The sequence below is a fragment of the Pleurodeles waltl genome, chromosome 4_2, assembly GCF_031143425.1.
Source record: "Pleurodeles waltl isolate 20211129_DDA chromosome 4_2, aPleWal1.hap1.20221129, whole genome shotgun sequence".
NCBI lineage: Eukaryota > Metazoa > Chordata > Amphibia > Caudata > Salamandridae > Pleurodeles > Pleurodeles waltl.
Window position 1 is genome coordinate 397,573,576 of NC_090443.1, and position 18,095 is coordinate 397,591,670.

The 18,095-nt window shown below is 51.9% G+C and overlaps 1 protein-coding gene across 1 annotated transcript in view; it reads left to right on the forward strand.

Moving 5' to 3' along the window:
• SEC16B (SEC16 homolog B, endoplasmic reticulum export factor) overlaps positions 1–18,095 on the forward strand; it is a 284,826-nt gene that overhangs the window by 69,759 nt on the left and 196,972 nt on the right. Inside the window, exon 10 of the mRNA XM_069231559.1 lies at positions 2,505–2,732. Within this exon, the coding sequence (XP_069087660.1) occupies positions 2,505–2,732 (228 nt within the window). The remainder of the gene's footprint in view (positions 1–2,504; positions 2,733–18,095) is intronic.

Here is an 18,095-nt window from a genome sequence, read left to right on the forward strand (position 1 = left end):
GTACTTATCTTCGGCTGCGTAGCAGCAGAGAAAGAGGAAGGACCTTAGGATCAGTGACATTTATAGCGAGAGCAGACCTGGGATTGAGCATGCTAGGACTACTAGTGCTGATGGGATATGTAGTTTTTGGTTTTATTAAAGTTTATTGGCTGCTGTAGAAAATACAGTAAAGAAAGAGAAGCATAATCCAAAGCCTCCGATCCTGACACAGAATTTGAATTCTCTCTATATGTCAATGGAGAAGAAAATATCACACCTTTGCTCCCCTCTAGGAAATGTTAAGGTAGATGGTATTTTGGTCTCTTTCCCATTTTTGTATACTGAGAGCAAAAGGATGAGTAAATCAATAAACACTGAAACTGGGATAATATCCTTAGCAAAGACTGACATGCAACAATTCTTGGTTGATATGCTTTTTTGGTGGCCGATGCACAAGCTTACCACTGTCTGGGGTAAATTATATTTTCTCCTCTTCTCTCTTGTTCTCAGTTTCCCTCTTCAAGTGACCTCCTCTAATGTGTTTAAATATATTTTTTTGTTTTAGGATCAGTGTCAGAACTTGCTATGCACCAACTGCAAAAAACTATTTGCTCAAAGACAATTCAATTTTAATTTCAGTTTTCAGTCAGTATTTGAAGGGATTAGAGCTAAACAGTCTGCTAAGCATTTAGGGCCAGATGTACTAATATTAGGAATACCAATTTCGTAAAGTATGAAAGTCTTTTGAGTTTCATTAGTGAGTCCTAGTGGGTCGCAAATAGACCTACCTCATGCATATTAATGAGGTAGGCCGCAGTGTGTGACCTATTAGGGATTCCAGACATCCTAGAGATGGTGACCTGCTGAGGTCAGTAGACAACCATGTCTGTGATTGCTTCTAAATAAAACAATCGTTTTGTTTAAATGCAGCCTGTTTTCCCTAAAGGAAAACGAGATGCATTTGAAAATAAAAATGAAACTGCAGTTTCAGTAGGCAATGGTCCACTGTCTGCTCTTAAAAAATACTAGTATTTACATTCTTATAGGGGAAGGGGTCCCTTGGGACCCCTTCCCCTTTACAATTGGGTTACCACTGCTGTTAAACTGGTGGTAAAGTATTACTGTTTTGCAACTGTAATTTGGCCGCAAAACAGTTATATTTACCATACCTATTCGGTATTTGGAAGGGATGCCCTAAACATGCCCCTTCCAAATACCGAATCGCAAATGCAAAATGCGATTTAGTAACAAGTTACCAAATTGCATTGTGTACTTTAGAAAAAGCATTTTTCCATTCGTACATGGCCCGATTCAGTGAATTGGGCTGTTTGCGTTTGGAAAAATGCTTTGTTCATCTGTACTTTATTTTCATAAAGGTGTTCGAAGCTTTGGCATGGAAACTGGCACTAAGTTTTGAGTTATCCAAGCAGATCTGGGTAGCACAGGGGCGTAATGTAGGCGCCTGCACACTCTGCAGTGCTGGGGTGCCCCCAACCATTCAGGGGGACCCTAACCCTTTGGAGACACCTATGAAGCCCAAGGCCAATGAATATCTGTGAGATATAGGAGACTTAGGTGCCCATTGTCATATGCTCGATTTATGCTATTTGTTTTGCGGAGGCGAGGGTGCTGACAGACAGCCAACTAGACTGGAAAATTGTGCAGTTGTGGGGAGATTTTACCTGTGGGACTCTTCCCAGTGACCACTGAAGGAAAGGGTAGCTATTGCCATGTTACAGCTCATTTAGGCTTGCACTTCGACCCCAAAGATGTATGCCTAAGCTGGGATAGGCAGCAAGAGATGAGAGATTGGTCACTGGAGAAAGTTTGCCAGGGCATTTGTAGTGGATGGGCACTACTAGCCTTGGACTGGGACAGAAAATAGGCCCTGCCACCTAAATATAAGTGGATCCTTTTAGCTAATCAGATAGCTACAAAATATGGCCCACATTCTTAACTTGTAAAGACACACTTCATAGGTGTTATGCAAAGAATCGAAGTTTCCATGGATCTGTGCTTGCTGCAGACAATGTTGGTGATAATATCTGGAAAATCAACATTAAAAAGCAGCTCACCAGACCTTAAAAAAGGCCTACAAACAGCCAGGAAATTGGTCTATAGCCTGATCTGTCAGCCTAGCCCTTGTGGCGCTGCCAGATTTACCTATGCGCCAGTTCAACACTGGGCACTGGCAGCTGTTACACCAGTGGGGGTTCTGAGTTGAGGCATTTAGAAATGAGTAGGAGAGACATGGTTGGAAGATTCAGCTGTGGCATGATGCTCCTTGGGTGCTGGTTGCAGTATAGCACTTACAAAAGTCTAAAGTGCATTTTAGAGCATTGTGAAATAGATAAATAAATGAATTTCCAATTTTGTTTTTGATTTCTATTTCCCTTTTAACAATTACTATTTCATCTTAGTCACATTCTTATAGAACCTGTCTTGTTGTGGACATAATGTTAGCATTATTCTGGAGGATTGTCTGTTTTTTCTACTTACTAGCAGACAGTTTTCTTTCATTGCAGTCCATGGTTGGGTCAGACATCGCGGATCTCCTAATGAAGGACTGCAAACGTGAAAAGTACAAAAAGCAGGACACAAATGGCAACCTGATCAATCTCAATGACGATTCATGGCCTGCCCCGGCTGCTGATACACAGGATCTGCTCACAGGAGAAGTTCCAAGCTGCACGGAGACCATAAAGCAAGCAGTAGAAAAGTTTACTAAACTTCTCTTTTATGGCAGAAAAAAGGCAAGTTTCATGTTCCTCCACAGCATGTTAGCAATTAGCGTTCCGGACAGTTTTCACTTGATACAAAATTAGAAAGATGTTGGTTTTAGCAACTTTGGCTAATACCAGAGCATTATTCATTTATTTCAAAGCTACATTTTGTCTCGCTGATAATATTTCAAAGTTTTATTTGAATTTAGTTTGTCTTAACATTTAGCATCTAATATGTTGATTCCCCCATGTAACTTGTTTTTCTTTTCATTTTTATGTTTAATTTTAGTTTAATCAATCAATCAATCAAAGATTTATACAGCGCGCTACTCACCCGTTAGGGTCTCAAGGCGCTGGGGGTGTTGGTGGGGGAAAAGCTACTGGTCGAAAAGCCAAGTCTTGAGATGCTTCCTGAATGAGAGGAGGTCTTGGGTCAGGCAGAGGTGGAGCGGTAGGGAGTTCCAGGTCTTGGCGGCTAGGTGAGAGAAGGATCTTCCTCCGGCGGTGGTGCGGCGAATGCGGGGGATATAGGCAAGGGCGAGGTTGGCGGAGCAAAGGTTGCGGGCGTGGGTGTGAAAGGTGAGTCTGTTGTTGAGGTAGGCAGGACCTGTGTTGTGGAGGGCTTTGTGTGCGTGGATGAGGATTTTGAAGGTGATCCTCTTTGATACTGATAACCAGTGTAGGTCTCTGAGGTGTGGTGAGATGTGGTTGCGGCGTGGGACGTCTAGAATGAGGCGGGTGGATGCGTTCTGGATTCTTTGCAATTTTTTGGGGAGTTTGTTTGTTATTCCTGCATATAGGGGGTTTCCGTAGTCCATTCGACTGCTGACCAAGGTGTGGGTGACGGTTTTCCTGGTGTCGATGGAAATCCACTTGAAGATTTTGCAGAGCAAGCAGAGGGTGTTGTAGCAGGAAGAGGAGACGGCATTGACCTGCCGAGTCATGCTGTGTGTGGAATCCAAGATGAAGCCCAGGTTGCATGCATGGGTGGTGTGTGAGGACGCGGATCTCAGGGAGGTGGGCCACCAGGAGTCGTTCCAAGCTGAGGGGTTGGTGCCAAAGATGAGTATTTCTGTCTTGTCTGTGTTTAACTTGAGGTGGCTTGATTCCATCCAGTTGGCAATGGCGTGAAGTCCGTTGTAGAGGTTGTCCTTTGCTGTTGTCGGAGCTTTCGTGAGGGAGATGATCAGCTGGGTGTCGTCTGCGTAGGATACTATGTTGATGTGGTATGTTCATGCGATGTTGGCGAGGGGGGGCCATGTAAACCTTGAAGAGGGTGGGGCTGAACGAGGATCCTTGGGGGACGTGACAGGTGATTCCAGAGGCTTCTGACAGGAACGGCGGGAGGCGGACTCTCTGGGTTCTGCCCATGAGAAATGACGAGATCCAATCCAGTGCTTTGTTGCGGATTCCAGCGTTGTGGAGGCGTTTGCGGAGAGTCTGATGACATACCGTGTCGAAGGCTGCGGAGAGGTCCAGGAGGATGAGTGCTGCTGTTTCTCCTTCGTCGAGCATGGTCCTGATGTCGTCTGTGGCAGCAATGAGTGCGGTCTCTGTGCTGTGTTTTTTGCGGAATCCAGATTGGGAGATGTGGAGTGCCTTGCTGTCTTCCAGGAATCGGGATAGTTGATTGTTTACGATTTTTTCGATGACCTTGGCCGGGAAGGGGAGGAGGGAGATCGGTCTGTAGTTCTTTGGGTCTTCAGGGTCTGCCTTAGGTTTTTTCAGCTGGGCGTTGATTTCTGCATGCTTCCATCTCTCTGGGAAGGTGGCTGACTCGAAGGATCTGTTGATGGTGTTGCAGAGATGTGGAGCGATGATGGTGTTAGCTTTGTTGAAGATATGGTGTGGGCAGGGGTCCGATGGTGATCCGGAGTGGATGGAGGCCATGGCGTTGGTGGTGTCTTCTATGTTGACAGGGGTCCAGGTGTGGAGGAGGTGGGCGTTGTTTGGAGCGTTGGGTTCGTAGGTGTTTGTAGTTAGCTGGTGGGTCTGGGAGTTGAAGCTGTTGTGGATTTCTTCTATCTTTCGATGGAAGTGGGTTGCAAGTGAGTTGCAGAGTTCCTGTGTTGGCGGTGGTTCGTTGGAGCAGGTCCTGGGTGAGGAGAGCTCTTTGATGATGCCGAAGAGCTCTTTGCTGTTGTGGGCGTTGGTGTCGATTCGGTTTTTGAAGTGGGTCTTTTTGGTGGTGCGGATCAGTTGGTGGTGTTTGCGTAGGGCATCCTTGAAGGCGATGTAGTTGGTGTTGGTGGGGTCACGGTGCCAGGTTTTTTCCATTTTGCGACAAAGCCGTTTGGATTCCTGTAGATCTGGGGTGAACCAGCTGGCCTTGATTCTGTGGGGGATGTTTGGTTGTTTTTTGAGTCATGCGAGGGTGTTGGCACAGTCTTCTATCCAGAGATGCAGATTGTGGCGGCTGTGTTGGGATCCCGGGTCCCCGGGGGGGGGGAGACTGGCGAGGGTGGAGATCAGTTGATCCGTTTATATTTTGCTCCAGTTGTGTCGGGGAGGTTGTGTGCGGTGGTGGTGGGTGACTGGTTTCTGGTAGGAGAAGTGGATGCATGAGTGGTCTGTCCAGCTGAGTTCGGTGGTGTGGCTGAAGGAGATGTGGTCGCTGGCTGAGGAGATGGGATTGAGTGTGTGGCCTGCGGAGTGGGTGGGTGAAGAGACGAGTTGCTTGAGGCTAAGGTTGGCGAGGTTGTCGATTAAGTTGATGGTGTTGGTGTTGTTGTTATTTTCCAGGTGGAAGTTCAGGTCGCCGAGGAGGATGTAGTCCGTTGAGATGAGGGCTTGGGAGCTGATGGTGTCGGCGATGTTGTCGCAGAATTGTGGTCTGGGGCCAGAGGGTCTGTAGACCAGTGTTCCTCTGAGTGTGTTGTTGGCGTTGATGTGGATTGTGAAGTGGAGGTGTTCGGCGGATTTGATGGTGTCGTCGGAGTTGGTGGAGCCTTTTATGGTGTTTTTGTGGACTATGGCGATTCCTCCTCCTGGTTTGTTGCTGCGGTCTCTTCTTGTGATCTTGTAGTTTTCTGGTATGGCTATGGCTATGTCTGGTTCTGAGGCGGAGTTCATCCAGGTTTCGGTGAGGATTGCGATGTCGGGCGAGTGTGTGGTCTGTAAGTCCCAGAGTTCAATTGCATGTTTGTGGACGGAGAGGGTGTTCAGCATGATGCATCTTAGGTGGCTGTCTGTTGTTTTGGTATGGTGTTCGGGGGTTAGGCTGCAGGTGAAGTTACAGGTTTTGCAGGAGAAGGGTCCTCTGGTGCGCGTTGGAGTGGACTGGAAGCAGATAGAGGTGCTTCCTGGGTTGAGGGCGTGGAGTTCGGCGGCAGTGTAATAGTGAATGGTGGTGCAGGCGTGTTGGCCAGGGGGTCTGGCGCTGGGCGCGGTCTCTGCACGGACGGGTCTTCGGCTCACCCACTGCATGCGCCCCAGGGACCCATCGGATGTCGGGGGCGGGGCAGCGGGGCACCGAGGCGGGAAAGCCTCGAGGAAGAAGGCGAAAGGAGACTCGGGGAGGGAGGGGGGCAGGGCCGCGGGGACGCAGCGGCAATGGGGCGAGAAGCAAAAAGAAAAAAATGAGCATAGGAAACCACGAGGCAAGGTTATGGCAGCCGGCAGTAGCGTTGGTTCAGAGGGAGCAACCTACCTGCTAGGAGCAGGGTCAGAGGTCGCTGTCCTCACCGCGCTGCGGCCGGCATAAGAGGGGAGGTGGGAGGGAGTGTCAGCTGGGAGGAGGGGGTGGAGGGACCAATCGGATGTCAGGGGAGGCGGGGCAGCCGGGCACCGAGGCGGGAAAGCCTGGGGGAAGAAGGCAAAAGGAGAGTCGGGGAGGGAGGGGGGTGGGGCCACGTTGACGCAGCGGCAACGGGGCGAGAAGCAAAAAGAAAAAAATTAGCACAGGAAACCACGAGGCAAGGGTTATGGCAGCCTGCAGTAGCGTCGGTTCAGAGTTTATCATTTTAGGGCGAGATTCATGAAGCAATTTGCATTCCTAATTGAACGTCAAGAGCAGATTTTACAAGTACAAACTTGTGTATTGACAGCACTAAATTTACACGCTACTTCCTGTAGTTGGCAGTGGGTCTTCCCGGGCTAGAATGTTTTGTAAAGTTGATAAATACCCAACACCTGTGGGTTTGGGGCATTAGCAGACTTTTGCAAAGCTAAATACCGATCCTGAAGATGCATTCCTGTTGGCAGCAGGATTCAAGCTGTATTCAGTGTGAGATTGGACAGGAAGCACTCCAAAATTGGTGGAGTGTAGGAGAAAGGATTTCCCTCACGCATAAGCATTTTTTCTGTGGAGAGAAAAATAAAATACAAAGTTGACAATACAGATGCACTTTTCCTTGGCATTCATATGTATAATTGTTAATGTGCATGGTTAAAAGATTACACATGTGGACACTCCTGGAAAGCGTCAGCAGTCGAAGCTTCACTAGAAGGGCAGTGGATTTTTTTGTATATTTCACAACAAATGTACGTGTGCAAAAGATGTTAAATTCACTCTAAACGTAGAAGCATACCTACTAGTGTAAATTTACAACTTGTTTTGTGACTCAGGCAGTTCAAGTCTTTCTAACGGTTCCCTTCCCATTTTTATATTTAGGAATACATTTTCCACACAATTTCATCTTTCAGATGAAACGTCTATTTTAATATTCAGCATAAAGTGTTATTTTTATATTTTTATTTTAATAGCGTAGCAGCTGCTCTCTCCTAGTTCAATATGAAATATACATTTTAAAAATATGAAATAGTTTCAGACTTAATAAATAAATAACATGAATGACTGATGAACCATCAACGTGTAACAGAAACCATAATGTTCCTAACTCTTAAATTGATTGTTTGCCTTCAATTGCCTTCAATTGTAGTTTGTTTTTAGTGATTTATTTAGCTTGAGAGTTACTTGTACAGTTTAATTTCTCTTTCATTACACCGTTCAGAATTTCTATAACATTACATTCTGGGTTTGTGTTTAATCCTTAATCTTAGTTTGTAGAATGATTGCAGTTAAACAATGTAACATAAACAGTTATTCTTGGAATTACTGTCATTTTGTTTTGGTCAGTTTGTGTTGTTTTTCATTTTAGTTTGGGTGCTCATTTTAATTTGAGTTTTAGGGGGTGATTCTAACCCTGGCGGTCGGTGTTAAAGCGGCGGCCAACCCGCCAACAGGCTGGCGGTCCAAAAAATGGAATTCTGACCCTGGCGGGAACCGCCAACACAGCCCGCCAACTTAACACTCCGACCGCCGCGGCGGTACAGACAAACAGCGCGGCGGTCACCGCCAACAGGCAGGCGGCAGACAATGTACCGCCCACACTATCATAACTCACCAATCCGCCACCTTTTCCGGGGCGGGAGCACCGCCAATAAAAACACGGCGGAAACAGACTACGAACGGGAAAACGCTCACCAAAACACACTCCACGAGTACGGAGGACAGCATGGAACCCGAATTAAACATCCTACCTGCTCTCGTCTACCTTCTCATCTACCACGAGTACGAAGTCCGGCGCAGACGACAACGGTGAGTACTGCACCTACGACACACGGGAGGGGGAGGACGAAAGGTTACGGGCACACACATATGCGACCCCCCCCCCCCAATCATGTACTCACCAATGCAGAGCACCAAGTCACAGTGACACCACCCAAACACCCCTGAAAAATGCTAGGACATAATCATATTTGGAATAAATATTTATGTTCCAAAAAGCTCCAGAAAATTAGTGTACAACCATGAAAGATATCCACAACAAAACAAATGACATACACATCAGTGTATAACTGAAGTACCAAGTCCTGCACATCCTACGAATTCAGCATGTCCGTGGGCCAAAGTCTTGAGAAACAAGGGCAAAGCCCACACAGGAGACCTGAGTCCTTTGGAGAGAACACTGCAGGGGCATCAGATGTAAAAACTACAGGCACCTCAGGGGGAAGGGAAGGGGGGGGCACCACAGCCACATGAGTCCACGACGCCAGATCCACGAGGAGCCACCATGCCCACGGGACCATCCTGGGGAGTGCCAAGCCACAGTCTCTCAATGTCTCTACAGTGGGTGGGCTGCCCACTGGACCATCCTGGGGAGTGCAAAGCCACAGTCTCTCAATGTCTCTACAGTGGGTGGGCTGCCCACTGGGCCATCCTGGGGAGTGCAAAGCCACAGTCTCTCAAGTCTCTGCAGTGGGTGGATTGCCCACTGGACCATCCTGGGGAGTGCAAAGCCACAGTCTCTCAATGTCTCTACAGTGGGTGGGCTGCCCACTGGACCATCCTGGGGAGTGCAAAGCCACAGTCCATCAGGTGGATGACAGTCTCCACTGGTCAAGGAGGAGGCATGGTGGGCACAGTGAACCATCAACGGTGCTTGAGACGGCGGTGCCCTGTTCAGCGGTGCTTGAGACGGCGGGGCCCAGCGGAGCGGTGCTTGAGAGGAAGGGCCCAGCGGAGCGGTGCTTGAGAAGAAGGGCCCAGCGGAGCGGTGCGTGAGAGGAAGGGCCCAGCGGAGCGGTGCTTGAGAGGAAGGGCCCAGCGGAGCGGTGCTTGAGAAGAAGGGCCCAGCGGAGCGGTGCTTGAGAAGAAGGGCCCAGCGGAGCGGTGCGTGAGAGGAAGGGCCCAGCGGAGCGGTGCTTGAGACGGCGGGGCCCAGCGGAGCGGTGCTTGAGAGGAAGGGCCCAGCGGAGCGGTGCTTGAGAAGAAGGGCCCAGCGGAGCGGTGCTTGACAGGAAGGGCCCAGCGGGGCCCAGCGGAGCGGTGCTTGAGACGGCGGGGCCCAGCGGAGCGGTGCTTGACAGGAAGGGCCCAGCGGAGCGGTGCTTGAGACGGCGGGGCCCAGCGGAGCAGTGCTTGACAGGAAGGGCCCAGCGGAGCGGTGCTTGAGACGGCGGGGCCCAGCGGAGCGGTGCTTGACAGGAAGGACCCAGCGGAGCAGTGCTTGAGACGGCGGGGCCCAGCGGAGCGGTGCTTGAGACGGCGGGGCCCTGTTCAGCGGTGCCTATCTCCACGGCGGGGCCCTGTTCAGCGGTGCTCTTCTGCACCGCGGGCCCTGTTCAGCGGTGCCTATCTCCACGGCGGGGCCCTGTTCAGCGGTGCTCTTCTGCACCGCGGGCCCTGTTCAGCGGTGCCTATCTCCACGGCGGGGCCCTGTTCAGCGGTGCTCTTCTGCACCGCGGGCCCTGTTCAGCGGTGCCTATCTCCACGGCGGGGCCCTGTTCAGCGGTGCTCTTCTGCACCGCGGGCCCTGTTCAGCGGTGCCTATCTCCACGGCGGGGCCCTGTTCAGCGGTACTCTTCTGCACCGCGGGCCCTGTTCAGCGGTGCTCATCCAGCAGGTCAAGGGAGCCAGACCTGGCCTGGACTCCCTGTTCAGTCGCCCTCGGACCGTGACGTTTCTGGACCCTTCGGTGACGGACTCCTGGCCTCCTTAGTGTCCTCCTTCCCAGCTGGGATGTGGCATGTGGGGTCCACCTTCTCCGCGCTCCTGCTGCCCTTCCGCTCCTTTGATGGGGCTCTCGGGCCCTTGCCTCCCCCAGATGGTGTGGGTGGTGAAGTGGCCGCACATTGCTCCTTGGGGGCAGCCCTGTCGGTCCTCTCACGGCGGTCCTTGGTTTTGCGGGTCCTCTTGCCGGGGGGGGGCTGGACGTGTCCTTGCTGCTGATCGATGTGTCACTGCTGGCAAAGGGTGGGCTCCAGAACCCAGGCACAACAGTGACACCCGAAGCTGGGCTGGTGGTGGCTGCGGTGCTCTTGGGACTCTTTGAAGATGGATGGGGGAGGTCATTGGGGGAAAGAGGTTAAGGTTAGCCAGGAAAAGTTTTTTAGGGCCAAGGTAAAGGGTAGGAGAAGTGGAGATGGAAGTGGAGGTAGAGGAGGTGGTTGTAGGAGAGTCAGGTGTGCTGTCATTGGGTGAAGGTGCTGGTGCTGTAGGCTGTCGTGAGGTGGATGGCTGTTGGGTGGGTGGCTGCCTGCGTTTGTGTGTCTTGGAAGAGGGGGTGACAGACACAGTGGGAGAGGACACAGGGGACGTGTACATGGCAGTGGGGGTGGTGACTGCACGAGTGTGGACTGTACTGGAGGGTGAGGTGGTGATGGAAGCACTGGCTGATGTTGGGGTGCATGCAGGTGTGAGTGTAGACGTCACAGGGAGGGAGGAGGGAGACGAGGAGGAGGGGGACACAGGGGTGGCAGTGGCTGTTGGCATGTCTGCATCTGGGTGTTGCTCGGGTGAGTGTTTGCGGGATCTGTGGTGCTTGTGTTTGGATGAGCTGCTCTTGGGTGTTGAGGTGTGTGCAGGCTGGTCTGATGGTGTGGATGGGATAGGCTGAGGAACAGGAGACAGAGACAGGCTGGAGGCAGTCAGAAGAGGGAGGCTGGAAACAGGGACAATGGCTGCCGTCAGTGCTGAGGCCAGAGCAGTGAACGCTCGTTGATGGGCAGCCTGACCCGAATGAATGCCCTCCAGGTACGCATTGCTCTGTTGCACCTCCCTTTGCACACCCTGGATGGCATTCAAAAGGGTCGTCTGCCCAACAATGAGCGTCCTTACCAGGTCAATGAGCTCCGCACTGAGGGCAGCAGGGGCAACAGGGGCAGGGGCTGAGGTGCCTGGGGCGAAGGAGACGCGCGCCTTCCTGGGCGAACCGGCACGGAGCGAAGACTGAGGGGCTGCTGGGAGGGCGGGGCTGGTGCGCTGGGTGGCGGCTGTACCTGTAGAGGCGGGGGGCACGGATGTTGCCGCCACCCCTAGGGAGCTCCCATCCGAGGACGTGTCGCTTTCGCTGCTCTCACCAGCGGTCCCCGTCGTGGTGCTCCCCTCGCCCTCCGGATCACTGGTGCCCTCGGTGTCTGTTCCTGGGCCCACCGGGGCCTTGTGTCCTGCAGCTCCCTCGTGCTCCGATGCCATATCTCCTCCGCCTGATGATGCTAATGCACACATGCACAAGAAGATGAAGAGAAAGGGTGGGGGCAGAAAAAAGAAGACCAGGTTGAGTGCATGCAATGTCAACACCGTTGGCGGAGAGGACAGACACAGGTGCCTAATGCACTAAGCCGCGCATTCGGGGTACACTACTCAGTACTACTGACTAAGACAACAGGCCAAGAGACGTCAAATGCGCACATGGGAGATGCTGGACCTTCAATGGCTGTACTTGTCACCCTACAGAGGTGGGGGCCGGGGGCACAGGGCCATGCCTAAGGGAGAGGACTACACTACAGAAAGCGCCCTGGCCTAATGTCACCCACAGCCCTCCTCCCCCACCCAGACGCCTCCACTGCGCTGAAAGATAGGAGAATGTGCTGATACTCACCCCCTTGTGTCTGCTGTGATGTCTTAAAGCGCCCATCCAATTCAGGGTAGGCCACCGCCAGGATCCGGGACATCAGGGGGGTCATGGTGCGACTGGCACCCCTCCTAGGTTGGGAGGCCATCCCCAGCAGTGTTTCTGCGGTCTTCCTTGTTCCGCGGCGGATGTCCTCCCACCTCTTGCGGCAGTGGGTGCCCCGTCTGTTGTGGACCCCCAAGGTCCGGACTTCCTTGGCGATGGCACGCCAAATCTCGATCTTCTGATGGGCGCTGACCTATTAGACATGTACAGGGTGGAAAGGAGGAAATCATCAATGGCCTGCATGTTAGATGTAATTGGCCCCCCCCACCCACTTTGCCATATGGCACATGCTCTCATCTGTCGGGCGTTGCACTCCTCATTCGCCCCCCACCCCACCAACTTACATCCACCCCAATCCACACAGGCATAGCCCATTCCATTAGCACCCGGGGTACTCACTTGTTGGTCTGGAGGACCGTAGAGTAGCGCATACTGGGGGAGGACCCCATCCACAAGCTTGTCCAATTCTTCAGACGTGAAGGCAGGGGCCCTTTCCCCAGTCGCAGCAGCCATTGTATCTTCCAGACCGAGGTCACAGCAGCACTTGCAGTATAGGTCCTCTCCTGTGGATGATCAGGTCTCGAGTGATTAAGCAGATAGAAAATGGCGGTCACGTCCGCGGCGGTGCGTACCGCGGCGGTGCGTACCTCGACCGCCGGCGCACTTCGTTATTGGCTCCTGAAACCCATAGGCTTCAATGTTAACCAATGCGGCTTTGCGCCGCGGTCTTCGACCGCCTACCGCCACGGTGTGCCCCGCCAGCGCAGTGACCTCACATCCCATTGTCCCACTTCACAGGTCAGGCAGCTGCCATTTCAAGGGCCCACATGGTTTAATTTTGACTGCGACACACAGGCCTAGGCCTTGCATTGCCACACATACACGCCTTTCAACCCATTGCCATTCTTTAACTGTGCAAGCTGTCTGTACGTACCTGTGGTTTGGCTGACTCTGTGCTCCATCTTGTCCTTCCTAGGCACCGTCCGCTGGGACTTGGGATGAGAAGGAGGAATCCTCGCGTGTACCGACCGCTGGTGGACCTGTCGACAATGGAAGAACGCCATATAATCCTTCGATACCGACTTGACCGTGCCACTATCCATGAACTGTGTGCCCAGCTGGAGCCAGCCCTGATGTCCCCCATCCGCCAACCCACAGGGATTCCCCCTCTGGTGCAGGTTTTGTCAGTCCTCCATTTTTTGGCCAGTGGGTCATTCCAGACCACAGTGGCCATGTCATCTGGAATGTCTCAGCCTATGTTTTCTAAGATTTTGAGCAGAGTGTTGTCTGCCCTGATGAAACTCATGCGGAGCTACATCATTTTCCCCGAGGAGGGTGACTTGCCCACAGTGAAGGGTGATTTCTATGCCCTTGGACATATCCCCAACATCATTGGTGCCACTGATGGGACCCATGTGGCTTTGGTACCCCCAAAAGACGATGAGCAGGTGTACCGAAACAGAAAGAATTATCATTCGATGAATGTCCAGGTGGTCTGTTTGGCTGACCAGTACATCTCCCATGTAAATGCCAAGTTCCCAGGGTCAGTGCATGACGCGTATGTGATGCGAAATAGCAGCATCCCCTATGTGATGGAGCAGCTACAGAGACAACGTGTGTGGCTAATAGGTGACTCTGGTTACCCCCAACCTGCCGTGGCTACTGACCCCAGTAAGGAATCCCCGGACAAGGGCAGAGGAACGCTACAATGAGGCCCATGGGCGTACAAGGAGGGTGATTGAGCGAACCTTTGGCCTCCTGAAGGCCAGGTTTAGGTGCCTGCATATGACTGGTGGATCCCTAATGTACTCACCAAAGAAGGTGTGCCATATCATCGTGGCGTGCTGTATGCTTCACAACCTGGCTTTGCGACACCAGGTGCCTTTCCTGCAGGAGGATGGTCCAGATGGTGGTGTTGTAGAAGCCGTGGAGCCTGTGGAGAGTGAAGAGGAGGAAGACTCTGAGGACGACACAGACAATAGGGACAGAGTGATACAACAGTATTTCCAGTAACACCCAGGTAAGAATCACCCACGCCATTTCACAATTGCTTCTAGCCTCCTGCATCTATACTTTCTGTAGTTCCCCACAGATGTTTTTTATTAATTTATGCCTTTCCCTTCCCTTCTCAGTGCTGTCTGACTCAGTACCTGACTTCTGCTTGGTTCGCCCATGAAATACAGCGTATTGACATTGGTATGTTGTCATGACTAATTGACAGAACAGAAATTGAACAGTAATATGTTATCCATTTGTTAATAATACAGCATGACTCAAAACAGGTTTGTGTGCAAAATGTGATTTATTTACAGTGCTAGATACCGGTACATGTGATTCTAAGGGTGATGGGTGGGGGTGGAGGAATATCCATGGCAGAGTCCAGTTCTCAGTCTCACAGGTGCATTGTTCTTTTGCCTGTGGAAGGATGGAGCATAGGCAGTTCATGGTTGGACAGGGTGGCAATGTGGGACAGTGGGAAGACTTGAGGGGGTATGTCCTGCTGGCGGGGGTCTTGACATCCTACTCTGTCTTTTTCTTTGGTCTCAGTCTCCTCTTACGGGGTGGTTGTTCTTCAGCAGGAGGTGGGGTTCTGGGGGGCTGTCGAGGTGTTGGGACCTCCTGTCCACTAGCGCCGGCGGAGGTGGTAGGCTGTTCCTGGTCCGGCCTAGTGACAGGGGCCCTGTGTGGTGCACCATGGTCCCGCAACGCGTCCTCTATCCTGTGGAGGGCCAGGACGATGGTCCCCATTGCGGTCCCGATGATTCTCAGCTCCTCCCTGAACCCCATGTAGCGTTCTTCCTGCTGTGCCTGGATCTCAGTGAACCTGGCCAGTACCGTCGCCATCGTTTCTTGGGAGTGGTGGTATGCCCCCATGATGGTGGTGAGGGCCTCTTGGAGAGTGGGTTCCCTGGGCCTCTCCTCCCCCCCCTGTCGCACAGCAGCCCTCCGAGCTGCCCGGTTTCCCCCGGCCTCTGTCCCCTGGCCGGTGTGCCCGCTCCCACTGCCCCCAGGTCCCTGTTGTTGTTGGGGTGTCGGGTTAGCCTGGGTGCCCTGTAGTGGCGGACACACCGCTGATTGAGCTGTCCTAGAGACAGAGGCATGGGCCCGCTGGGTGGGAGCTGTGCTGGTGTCGGCAGAGGGGGTCGGGTCTGGTGTGGCCTGTGTCTGGGTGAGGGGAACCGACTGCCCAGAGGTCCCCGATGGTCCGGGCTGGTCATCAGGTTCACTGTCGACAGAGCTGCTATCCTCAGTGTGGGCCTGTTCCGGTGGTGGGATGGACACTTCTGGACCCTCCTGGCTGGTGTGTTGTCGTTCGGGTCCTGCATGGGGTAAGAGAGTTTGGTTATTGTTTCTGTGTGTGCAATAGCATGCGTGTTGTGGGTGCCCTTGTCCCCCAGTGCAGGCATTCCCTGGAGGGAGGTGTTGTGAGGGTATTTAGTGGGGGGGAGGGGTTAGTGCAGTGGTCATGCTTAGGTGATGGGTGCCCATGGTTTGTGTTGGCATGCAGGAGTTGGTGTTGGGATGGGTGGGTTGTGCTGGTGAGACATTGTCAGGAAGGATGTGTGCTGGGGGGTTGGGGGTGAGGGTGGGGGTGTGGGTTGGCATGCTGGTGGGGTGTGGGGGATATAGTAGTTGAGATGGGACTTACCAGAGTCCATTCCTCCGGCTACTCCTGCGAGGCCCTGAGGATGCAGGATGGTCAAGACCTCTTGCTCCCACGATGTAAATTCGGGAGGGGTGGGTGGGGGTCCGCCGCCAGTCTTCTGGACCGCGATGTTGTGCCTGGAGACCATTGATTGGACCTTCCCCCGTAGGTCGTTCCATCTTTTGCGGATGTCCTCCCTATTCCTGGGATGCTGTCCCACCGCGTTGACCCTGTCCACGATCCGCTGCCATAGCTCCGCCTTCCTGGCTATATTGGTGTGCTGCACCTGCGAGCCGAAGAGCTGGGGTTCCACTCTTAGGATTTCCTCCACCATGACCCGGAGTTCTTGGTCCGAAAATCGTGGATGCCTTTGGGGTGCCATGGGGTGGTGTGGGTGAGGTGTGGGGTGGTGTATGTGATGAGGAGTGTGTTGGTGAGTGGTGCTTTGTGCTACTATGTGGTGTGTGTGATGGTGTAGTGTGCCTCAGTGTGTCTTGCTTTGGATTGTCTGCTGTGTCTCTCTCTCCTTCTCTCAGTAATTGGGGTCGCAGGGGTTTGTGGGTGATGTGGGTGGGTGTTTTATAGTTGGTTGATTGTGTGGGAGTGGTGTGTGTATGTGTATCAGGTGTGTGTTTTTCAAATTGTCCAATGTGGCTGTGTTTTGGTGATGTGTGTGTATTCTGACCGCGGCGGTGTGTAGCGCCAATGGAATACCGCGTTTGAATGACCGCCGTGTGGATTCGTGGGTCGTAATGGCATGGGCGTATTTCTGTTGGCATGACGGTGGAGGTTTGGTCATCTCCAGTTTATCGCTGCCCGCCGATGTGGCAGGCTGCAGTGGTGGACGGATTTTTGGAGGTTTGGCCGTTGTGGGTCAGAATGACCGTGGCGGTTGACCGCGGCCGCGGCGGTGTTATGGCGGTCTTCTGACCGGCGGTAAGGGCATTTTACCGCCGAGGTCAGAATCACCCCCTTAGTTCTTAGTGCCTGATTACGACCTTGGCGGATGGGATACGTTTGTGACGGATATCTCGCCCACTGTTTTACAAGTTTCATAGGATATAATGGAACTTGTAGTACGGCAGACGGGATACTCCTTCACAATCCACCAAGGTCATATTATGGCCCTTAATGTGTTTAGCTTCAGTGCTGAAATGATGTCTCCTCTATGGTTTACTACCAGAATATTGTGCTACACAACATATAGTAGCTAGAATATCAACTAACAAAATACTGTGAAGGAATGTATATATAAAGAAAGTATAGATTTACTGAACATAACCACACAAATCTGTACCTTTATGGCATATTTTACTACAAGGTATGTAGATTTTGAGTTAAGAATAGTAAATCTGTACTTACGTGTAGCTACTTAACAGTAACGTGGTAGGGGATGTTCTAGTTGTGAGATTTTTATAACATTTTAATATACTGACTTACAACCCTTGTACTTACCTTTAAATTTTAGTTTTAGGCAACACAGTTTAGGTTTTGGCGCTTACTTTTTGGGTATTCAATAATTCATTTAGACAAGAGAAATATAGGCCCTCATTATGAATCTGGCGGTCCATGGACCGCTAGACTCACGGCGGGTGGACTGACGCGGTAGTGGCGGTCCGCCCTATTATGACCGTGGCAAACATGCCATGGTGGAAACGCCACCACCGCCAGGCTCCCACCACCAGGCAGCCTGGCGGTGGCGGCGTTTCAGATCCAACAGGTCAGCGCTACGGATTATGAGTCCCATTCTGCCAGCCTTTTCCTTTACAGCGCCAGGAAAAGGCTGGTGGCCCCTGCACTGTCCATGCACTTGGCATGGGCAGTGCAGGGACCCCCATGCACAGCCCCGTCGTGCATTTCACAGTCCGAATTACGGGCAGTAAAATGCACAACGGGTGCTGCTTCACCTGCCGCACTGCCACATTGGTGCCGGCTCCATTTGGAGCCGGGGTCAATGTAAAGGCCGGCCCAGCGGGAACATCTTTATAGGGCTGGTGAGGGCTTCCGTCGACTGTCAGCGCGGTTGACGGTGGGATATTCCACCGTCATCATAATGAGGGGCATAGTTTGATTTGTTACAAGCTATCAAGTGAAGATAACTAAGGTGTGTTTAATGTGGAGATTATGTTGTATAATATGCAGTTACTGTTCTTTTTTGTTGTTTTCGTTTGATCTTTGTGTTCATTATTTGACTGTCCAATTTAATTTCAACATTCATTTTCAGTGTGTTCCAATTTAATGCTACCATTTTCTGTAGTGTGATCAGTTTCAATTCATTGCGTTTCCATTTAATTGTAATAATGTCTTTTTCACATTTTAGATATTTGTTTTTCATTTTTACTTTTT